This window comes from Chenopodium quinoa, unplaced genomic scaffold, assembly GCF_001683475.1.
Source record: "Chenopodium quinoa cultivar QQ74 unplaced genomic scaffold, ASM168347v1, whole genome shotgun sequence".
In the NCBI taxonomy this organism is placed as follows: Eukaryota; Viridiplantae; Streptophyta; class Magnoliopsida; order Caryophyllales; family Amaranthaceae; genus Chenopodium; species Chenopodium quinoa.
The window spans coordinates 7,235,209-7,246,051 of NW_018743252.1; the positions used below are offsets into that span (position 1 = coordinate 7,235,209).

A 10,843-nucleotide genomic window follows, 5' to 3' on the forward strand; every position below is an offset into this window, starting at 1 on the left:
AATAAAATTTTAAATGGGTACCAAAAATCAATAGGGGTCATTTTTGAGGTACCAAAATTCAAAATGAGCTTATCTTAATTACCCAAAAGCTATCATCTTCATTAGCATATCTACATGCTTCGGTTCAGCTTGAGTTGTCCAAAAAAATGCCAGCTCTACTTCATCACCTTCTTGATCTGAAACAGAAGAAGTGAAACAGCCAAAATGGGAGATTTTTATGAAGAAGAATTCTATGGAATTCAACAACTACTCATAGAAGAAGACATGAATTAATTTTCAAATTCAAGCCACATTGAAAACAGCAAATGAAGAAGATAATGAAGCAAATGACCATGCAACCAACCAACACATCCCACATGGAAGAGCACCAAACTTTGACAAAAAAGATCTAACAATTGAGCAGAAAAGACAAATTGTTAATGCAATTCTGTCAACAATGATAGATGGTGAATTGCCAAGGGTATTTCCGACTCAACAAGCAAACAAATTCAATGTGTACATGTCAACATTATCAAGGTTATTCAAGAGCATCAAGCAAAAAATGAATGAGGGGAATGTAATTGATGTCAGGTCCACGAAATTGCGCAGATGTTGTCCTAAACCAAGAGAATATTCAGATGACTGGTTGATGTTAGTTCCACTATACAATAGGACCACTGAAAGAAGCTATGCAACAGCTTTGAAAATTTCTCGTGTCACATTGCATAATTTAAGGAAGAAGGGGAGGCTCAAAACACACAAAAGTAGCAACCATTCAGCCCTTACCTCTAACCACAAGATTGCAAGGATTAAGTGGGCTTTAGCTCACATAAATCCCATACTAGCAGATGCAAATCCAACATTTGTTGATATGCAACAAGTTATACATAGTGACGAAAAATGGTTCTACTTGAACCTAAAGGAAATAAGGTTTTATCTCCTTCCAAAAAAGGAAAACCCATACAGGTGCCAGCAATAAAAAAGATTCAAGGTTAAGGCTATGTTTATGGAGATGATAGGGAAGCCCCTATACATCACAACTGGTCAGCTACTACATTCAAGAAAGTATGGGATATTTTTTTGTGTACACCACAAGGGCAAAGAAAAAGGGCAAGAACAGGGAGGCAGGGACTCTTGAAACAGAAAATGTCCAGAGTGTCAACAAAGTAGCCATCACGAAAATGTTAATGAAGCATATAATTCCAGCAATACAGACACAATGGCTTGAAAGTCTACCAAAGGATGTGATAATTCAGTGGGATAATGCTAAGCCTCATCAAATCCCAATGGATGATGAGTTCAGAGTAGCATGTCAAACAAATTGATTCAACATACAACTAGTATACCAGCCAGCACAAAGTCCAGATTTAAATGTATTAGACTTAGGATTGTTCAAAGTCATTCAATCTTTACAACACCAATCTTTCTCTAAGAATATTGATGACCTTATTGAGAAAGTAAAAGAAGCATATGGGGAGTTTGATCTAACTCTAAACAAGTACACATGGATAAGTATGCAAGCAGTCATGATTTAAATCCTAGAGAAGGATGGTGGTAACAATTTTAATCCTCCACATATAGCCAAAAAGAAGTTAGACAGGTTGGGAATTCTCCCTGAATATTTGGAGGTACCAAGGGAACTCATTGAATATGCTGTGAATTATCTCAACACTCTTTTCATACCAACTTCTGAAGGCCATGTGGAGGACACAAAAATGGAGGTGGATGCTGACTAATCAAAGTATGGGTCACCAAACAATCAACACATGCAGTGCCACACATAACCAATGAAGAAAGAAGCAAGTAATGGTAACATATTAGTCATTTCCTATGGCTAAGTAGTATATTTTGGGAGTATTTTGGTTTTTTTTTAGGTTCATGTTAACTGGTTATGTGTATTTTGTTAAACATTATGTGTATAGTCTAAGGCAGTCAAGTGTCAGATCCTTTGTGCTAAGTGTTGTGTTAGGAGTATATTTCCTGTTATGTCATGTATGAGGCCTTTTGAAAAACCAATGATCAAATAAATGATATAGTGTATTGACCTCATAATTAGGAATTTAATTCTCATTGGTTAACTCCATCAGGAAGGGTTTAATTATTTTCACAGTACATGCCCAAGTTGTTACCTCAACAACATTTCATTTCTGAAATTGTTGGGGCAAATCAAACATTAGAATTCCTTTACAATGGAGTCCCTTCATCATTTGGAGTGTTGCTATCATCTTTACTTCTATATTAATTAATTTAAAAAGCGTTGCTAATACAAGATATGTGCCACGTGGCACCCTTCACATGTATTAGAAGTACGCCACATCACCGTAATATGACACATCATCCATTTTACTATAAATATATTTCAATGTCAATAAAAATGTTTACTACAAGGTTTGAACACAACACCAATAACAATTGAATTAATGTTATTACCAACTTTGCTATCTTTAAATTATATTTCATGTTCAATGATAATACACTAAATACTTTGATTTTTACATCAATTTGAGAGCGTTTATTTATTTTCATTAGTTATTATTGTTCGCTTATTTTTTGTAATGGAAATATGGAAACTAATAATCTCACCTTTGGGTTTTCTGCTCAAAACAATCCCACCTTTTCAAAATCCCAAAACAATCCCACCTTTAACCCCCATCTTCTCAAAACAAGCCTTTTATCGTTTTGTAATATTGATAACCTGTTTTAGAAGGAGACTTGCCACGTGTCACCTTTTGATTGGTTTAAAAAAAAATTAAAAAACAAATAAAAGATTTAAAAAAAATCCCTCTCTCCCCTTCCCAGGACCAGCAGCTCGCTGTTTAAACCACCCTCCTTTGCCAGAGCCCCTGCCGAACCAGCCGCTCACCGTTACAACCACCCTCTCCTTGCCGGAGCAAACCTACTTAGCATACTCTGTGATACCGACTCGCCGTCGAAGCTCTCACCAACGAACTCAAACAAAACGCAAAACTCGCGAGGTCCAACACCGAAATCGACGATGAGCTCACATTCTCACAACACTCGATTTAGATCGGAATAACTTCGAGATAAGACTATATTGTTGTTGTTCGCAACGGCGGCGATTACGGAAAAACAGACCTTGATTTTCGCGTGGGCCAAGTGGGAGAAGGTGAGGTTTGCCGATTTGGTGGCCTGGAATATGGTTGGGAGTACGCGGTGGAGGTCAGGTGGATCATTAGAGTTAGGTGAAGGGGTCAGCTGGGGTAGAGAAAGCGAAGGCAAAACGAATTTTAGGATTTAAGGGTGGTCGGGTTTAGGGATTGGGTGGGGGGTCTGCTGGACCAGGCGGCGAAGTTAGGTGGTGTGGTGCAGTGGTGGGGGGTTCTGCTGAACCAGGCGAGGTTGGGTCAAGTAGTGGTGTGGTGGTGTTAATGAAGTGGTGGTCTGGTTATGGAGGGGTGGTGATAGTGGTGGAGTTGCCATTGAGGAGGTTAGGGTGGAGAGATTTAAGAAATTAAAAAAAATCAACCTGTTAAACAGGTTATGGGTAAAAGGGATCATTTTGAGCAGATGGGGGTTAAAGGTGGGATTGTTTTGGGATTTCGAAAAGGTGGGATTGTTTTGAGCAGAAAACCCAAAGGTAGGATTATTAGTTTCCATTTTTCCTTTTGAAATTATATAATTTATGATTTTATCGCTCAAATAATATGTATTTGAAAGGAATGGTGTCCTTCCAACAAGTGTATTCTTCCGATAGAGGGTTCAGAATTATTACAGAGCTAATTCTTCAGTAAGGTCAAGTGATCGGAATGCCTAGGTGGAGGCCGCTTCCGATCAGTAATATCGAGGTACAATTGATATTACAGCTTAATCTTTACTGAACCCTTCGGGTCGAACCCAATCGAATCACCGATCCGAGACGACGAATTAATCCGAAAGGATTTAATGAGTCAACAGAGTTTTACGAATACAGACGTCGGAAATCGAGCCTAGGGCGTCGAGACCGAACATCACAAAATCACAATCGACAAGTATGAGCGTAGCCATAGCTAGGCTAGGCTAGCTCATCGCAAGCCTAGGTGCACCATGTGTGTGCTAGGCGCACCATGGTGTGCTAGGCACCATCGCAGCCTAGGCGCGCCCTAGAAGCCCATCGCAAGCTAGCAACATGCTAGCATGGGTGCTTGGGTGCGCATGGCAGCCATCGCAAGCCACACAAGCACCAGGCAGCCCATCGCAGCTAGCAGCGTACTGGCGTGGGTGCCTGGGTGCATATGGCACCTATCACCAGCAATGGGCGCACCAGGCGCACCATCGCAGGCCCTGGTGCTGCGTGCGTGCTTTCCTGGCATGGCAGCACCATCGTAGGCACCAGGCGCACAATGGCAAGCACTGGGTGATGCGTGCGTGCGTGCCTGACATGGCAGCACCATCGCAAGCACCAAGTGCTAGCATGGTTGGCTGCCTGGCAATGGCGCACCATGTGCGTGGATGCTTGTGTGCTAGCCTTCGCATGGCAGCACCAAGCATCGCACCACATGCGAGAGCCTGGGCTCCAGCATGATGCTAGGCCTCACACAAGCAGCCTCACACTACAGGCGCATTGATGCATGTGGGCTGGGAGGCATGTGTGTGCGCATGGTGCGAGGGACAGTGCGGCCAGCATGCGTGGCTCGCTAGCAGCACGCATGCTGGCTGTGCTAGCAATGAGGCGCGAAGAGTGTGCGTGTGTGCGTGGGGCTACTGGGGGCCAGTGCCAGCACTAGGTGCTAGCAATGCCCAGCGCCAGCACGTAGCACTAGCATAGCCCAGCAGCAGCGTGCACTGGCTGGCTGGCTGGGTGCTGGGCAGCAAGGCACGCTAGCTGGCAGCCCCAGCTGGCACACTAGCTGGCAGCCAGCTAGCACACCTTGACCCGGTTTTGGGCATGGTGTGTGGGGACCAATTCATGGCCTTGGGGATCAAGGCAATGGTCCCCCCAAGCCTTGGTCCTCACTTGGCTTTCTCTATAATTGAGCCAAGTGTCGATTTGTGATTGAGTTGATTAATTATTTAATTTTGGAAATTAAATAATTGTCATTTTACCAACTCTCCCACATTGATGGGAGATTGGAAATCAAGGGGTCATTTCCCTATAAATACCAAGCTTGGTATTGGGATTTGATACAACCTTGAGTGGAATTAAAAAGGCAACTCTAAGAAAAGAGTAAACCTTTGATTCGTAAAACTCATAGTTTATTTTGTCCGGGTCTTGACTAACCTTCAAGACTTAGGACGCTCGGGTCGGGTCGAGGGTACGATCCGTCGGAGATCTCGTCTTTTTGGGATTTTGAAGTAAGAGAGCTCTTTGGGAGCGAAGCACGCGTCAAAGGTATAATTCTTGTCCTTAATCTTGTTTGATTAAGTTTATTATGCTTGTTTAATTGCTTTAATTAAGGGGCGGGTCTTGGTGGGTTTCCTTCCGCGTAGTGTCGGGTCACTACGAAACCCTACAGCGATATCGGAACCACGCTCTTTTTAATTTTTGCAATTATTGTTTAATTAAGGTGTTTTAAAGAATTTAATTTTCTGGTTCATGTTCATCTAATTAGATTAGATGCTCGTTTTAATTAATTTTTAAAACTCGATTTTATTTTCGATTTGGCTGTCGAACCCAGATTTTGGCTCAAAAATAGTGATTTTTGGGTGGAATCGACATTCTGGAACTGTTTCAACTCTTTCAGGATTGTCCAGAAGCCAAATTTGAACCAGAAACCCAATTTTTCTGGGGTTTTTCGTTTTTCAACGAAAATTTTAATTCTTTTTAAGCCTTGATTAATGCAAGCATTACAAGGTTAGATTAAATGCATATTTGCATCACTAATCTACTGGTTTTAAAATATCCTTGAGCTTAATAATGGAGTGTTTATTAGTGCTTAAGTTGATATACCAATTTATCACATAAACTTGTTTTTCACAAATTTTGCAAATAAATTGCAATAAGGTGTGAAAACTTATTGTGATTTTTGTATTTTAAGTTCCCAAGTAATTTTAAAGTTCTAATCTTTAAAGGTTTAAATGATTGGAACCCTAACCCTAAATTCCATGTTGAACAAAGTTTGGATTTTTTCCTGTTTTGGTTGATTAAAATCCATTAAGTTCAATTACTTGTGAGTAAAATTTGATTAATCTTCATATTGGAAGATGTAATCTTGGTATTTTACACAAGTATGCAAGTTGGAAAATTTTTTATCATTGGATAGTTAATTTATTTTTCCAACTCCCTTTTGTCAAATCCATGATTAATTTGCATATTGGCAAGATTAAGTTTGGACATAGCTCATTTTATTTTAAGCATAAATTTTGACCTAATTTTGTTCAAAAATTGAAATTTTTGGATAAATTTAGGCTTGTGCACCAATAAAATAAATTTTTTTAAATTAGACTTAATATTTGTTTTATTTTATTTTCCCTCAAAAATTAATTCTAAAATTTGATTTAGAATTGATTATTGTCACACACAAACCGGAATTAAATTCCGAGTAAAATGCACGCAAAACGATGCAAAACCGCAAGCGTCACCAAGGCTAGCCGGGCTACCTGTGGTGTGCATATGGCTGTGCATCGCTTGGTGCATAGCTGTGTGGCGAGGAGGGGTTGCTGTGTGGTGCGTGTGCTGGCGCATGGGGCCTTAGGCTGCTGGTACGCTTGTGCGGCTGCTAGGCAGCGAGGCAGCAAGCCCCAGCCAGCCAGCCCTCTGATGCTTGTGCCAGCAAGCTGCTAGCATGCTGCTGGTGCTAGCTAGTTAGGCAGGCTATGCTAGGCGCACTTGCTAGCTGCCAGCACCACGCACCATGGCGCATGGGCCATGGGCTGCCTAGCAGCCATGGTGCGCCATGCATCATAGGATGATGCAATTTTTTTGCTTAGTACTTGAGCTATGATTTTGCGATTTTTCCCGTGTTAATAATTTTAATTAATTATTTTAACGAGGCTAAATACCTCGATTTTTGATTTTGCAAAATTTTGTCAAATTATGGGTTATGCCGAGTTAATTAATCGGATTAATTAAGTACGGATGCGGAATTTAGTGGGAGCTTAATTAAATGCGTTTGCATTTTGCGTTTAGAAATAATGGATTAAACCACTTTGACTAGTTTTAATTAGGCGCGTTAATTGGATTAACGACCTAAGTTAGTTACTAGTTGTGCGTGTTTAATTATGTATTTCGTAAAATTGCATGGGCCGTTCACAAAGAGTGAACGGGTGAATGAAAATTGCTTTCAAAACAGGTTCTTTGAAAATGGCAACTAGTGGGGCCTGACTAGGATAGAAAATACGGACTGCGTTCCGTTATGTATTTTTGTAAATCTAAATACGGTTTGCTAACTGTTAAGTATTTTTGTACTAATTAGATTAATCTTAGTCGTTCTAGCTAGCTTCTTTTATTTCATTTTGGCCAAAATGTCTCAAGACGGCGTTTCGACGAAGACGAGCCAAGATGAAGACCCATGGAAATTGAAGATTTCAAGGGGTCATGCTAGTTGCCAAATGCATCTATTTTATGCCTTATATATTGCTATTATATATATATGATTGCTAGATACATGTCTAGGATTTCTATCATGTTGCGATGATTAGTTAAGTTCACTTAAATCAACCAACATAGAAACCCTAGGTCCCTTAATAATATTGAGCTAAAATTTGTCGTTCCAAGAACAACACTTACCGAACTAATGCGCGTATGTGATGGATTACACCAAAGCGAGGCATCACTACTTCCCTAGGAACGTGATGTATACTAGGTATACAAGTTGTCTTGGTTAAGCTCAACGATATCAGTAAGGAGTCCTTAGATGTCGTGGCAAAAGAGATAAAATGTCAAGAATGCATTAGATGCGACATTTTATCAAACCGAGAGTATCTTGGAGCTATTAGCAATTGGATTGCTTACCTTAAGATATTTAATGGTTAAGACAAGCCAAAGCATGCTTAACCATTTCTTGATCTTTGGGATCTCGGAATCATTTTATTCTCGCCCATAAGGGACAATCTTAAAATGCGTGGATAAAATGTTCAATAAGTTTGAATATGTGCATGAACTCTTTAAATTTCAACTTATTGATATATGAATGGTTTTTCACTTCAAATTCTTTCAATTGTAGAAATCATGTCTGCAAGAAATTCAAACAACAACCAATTCTCTTTGCGCTCAATTCTCGACAAGGAGAAGTTGAGCGGGCCAAACTTTCTTGATTGGCAAAGAAATCTCCGCATTGTACTAATGCAGGAGCAAAAGGAATACGTCCTTGATGAGGAAATGCCCGACGCTCCCAATGAGGAGGTCACTCAGGCAGCCCTTAACCGATGGCATAGTGCCAATCGGGATGTCAAATGCATCATGTTGGCCACAATGTCTCAGGACCTTCAAAAGACTTTCTTTGAAAAGGAGACAGCTTTTGAGATCATTTCTGAGCTTCAGAATATGTTCCAAGAGCAGGCCCGAACTGAAAGGTTCGAAACCCGCAGGCAGATCCTTGAGAGCAAGCTCAAGAAAGGAGAGCCAGACAGCCCTCATGTTCTCAAAATGATTGGATTATTTGAAAACATGGAAAGGCTCGATGCTGGGTATTCAACTGAAATGGCAATTGACATCACTCTCCACTCCCTTCACAAAGGCTATGATCAGTTCAAGATGAACTATAACATGCATAGTATGGAGAAAACCCTCACCGAGCTTCATGGTATGTTGAAGCAAGCCGAGCAAACCCTCAAGGATGAGGGCAAGCATGACATGCTCATGGTGAGGAAGGGCAAGCCGTTCAAACGTGCGGGCAAAAAGAAGAGCTTTAAAGGGAAAAAGAAGAAATTCCCGCCTAAGTCAAAGTTTGCCAAGGGCAACAAGGACAAGAAGGCAGCTTCTTCTAAGTCTGATTCCGAATGTTTCTACTGCAAGAAGAAGGGACATTGGAAAAAGGACTGCCTCAAATTCAAGGAAGATAAGAAGAATGGCAACGTTGCTTCTTCATCAGGTATATTCGTTATAGACTTAAACTTCGCTAGCAAAACATCATGGGTATTAGATACCGGATGTGGCTCACACCTTTGTTCCAATGCTCAGGGACTAAGGATAAGTAGGAGGCTAGAGAAGGGAGAGGTCGAGCTTCGGGTCGGCAACAGAGCAAGGATGTCTGTCGTCTTCGTTGGAACTCTCAGTTTGTCTTTGCCCACTGGGCTTGTTCTAGAACTTGAAAATTGTTATCATGTTCCTAGAGTGACCAAAAACATTATTTCAATATCGGCGTTGGACGCCAAAGGATTCGAATTTCGAATCAAAAACAATAGTTGTTTTATATATTTTGATAATGTTTTATATGGAAAGGCACATTTAGAAAATGGTCTTTATGTGCTGTCACTAGACAAACAGGTCTATAACATCGAGAATACTGCCAAAAGGGCTAAGACCATCGAGTCGAATCAAACCTACTTGTGGCATTGTCGTCTTGGCCATATTAACATCAAACGCATCAAGAAACTTCTTCGAGAAGGTGTTCTTGACTCATTCGACTTAGAGTCGTTTGAAAATTGCGAAGGATGCTTATTAGGCAAGATGATCAAACAACCATTCTCCAAGTTGGGAGAAAGGGCAAGTGACTTATTAGGTCTAATACACACGGATGTATGTGGACCTATGAGCACACCCGCAAGGCAAGGTTACCGATATTTCATCACCTTCACCGACGATTATAGTAGATATGGCTATATCTACTTAATGTCGAATAAATCTAAATCCTTTGAAAAGTTCAAATAATTTCAGAAAGAAGTTGAAAATCAACTTGGCAAGAAAATTAAAGCACTTCGATCGGATCGAGGTGGCGAATATTTGAGCCATGAATTCGACGATCACTTGAAAGAATGTGGCATTCTTTCAGAGTTGACACCTCCCAGAACTCTTCAATGGAACAGAGTGTCCGAACGGAGGAATCGGACCTTGTTAGACATGGTTCGGTCAATGATGGGTCTTAGTGAACTCCCTATCTCGTTCTGAGGACATGCGCTACAAACAGCAACACTAACACTGAATAGAGCTCCGTCAAAAGCTGTTGAAAAGACTCCATATGAATTATGGACTAAGAAACCTCTAGGTTGTCTTTTCTCAAGATTTGGGGATGCGAAGCATATGTCAAGCGATTAATTTCGGACAAACTTCACCCCAAATAGGATAAGTGTTTCTTTGTGGGATATCCAAAAGAAACCAAAGGGTATTACTTCTACAATAAATCCGAGAACAAAGTGTTTGTTGCTCGTGATGGTGTCTTTTTGGAGAAGGATCACCTTTCCAAAATGACAAGTGGCAGGAAAATCGAAATCGACGAAGTTCGAGAGGACGAGCAACAATGTCAACCTGACAAAACTGACAATCTAGATACTTTGGAAGCATCTGAGAAGATTGGTCAGAGTCAAATAGACAACGTAAATGCTCAACCGATTACCCTACGTAGGTCGCAACGGCAAAGATCTCAACCAGACAGATACCTCGGTATCGTCTTAACTGATGATCAGGACATCCTAGTTATGGATGGTGATGAGCCGGCGACATACAAGCAAGCTATGACGAGCCCCGACTCTGCAAAATGGCAAGAGGCCATGAAATCCGAGATGGACTCCATGTCTGAAAATCAAGTCTGGGACTTGGTGAATTTGCCTGAGGGTTATACACCCATTGGTTGCAAATGGATCTTCAAAGTGAAGACAGACAAAGATGGAAATGTATCGATATACAAAGCTAGACTGGTGGCAAAAGGTTATAGACAAGTCCAAGGGATTGACTATGATGAAACTTTTTCACCAGTTGCAATGCTAAAGTCCGTCTGGATCATCCTAGCGATTGCTGCATATTACGATTACGAAATATGGCAAATGGATG

At 40.9% G+C, this 10,843-nt stretch overlaps 1 protein-coding gene across 1 annotated transcript; it reads left to right on the plus strand.

Moving 5' to 3' along the window:
- Positions 1-436: 436 nt before the first annotated feature.
- On the plus strand, positions 437-1,304 carry LOC110734915. The gene is made up of 2 exons (XM_021915041.1): positions 437-909; positions 1,028-1,304. Exons 1-2 carry the CDS (start codon positions 437-439, stop codon positions 1,302-1,304), a joined length of 750 nt encoding a protein of 249 aa, XP_021770733.1.
- Positions 1,305-10,843: the final 9,539 nt, after the last annotated feature.

Bases quoted from the DNA above. Each gene is read 5' to 3' on its own strand.
- LOC110734915 (XM_021915041.1), top strand. From the start codon at position 437: ATGATAGATGGTGAATTGCCAAGGGTATTTCCGACTCAACAAGCAAAC. The intron at 910-1,027 runs GTTTTATCTCCT...ACAACTGGTCAG, and splicing joins TTGAACCTAAAGGAAATAAG to CTACTACATTCAAGAAAGTA.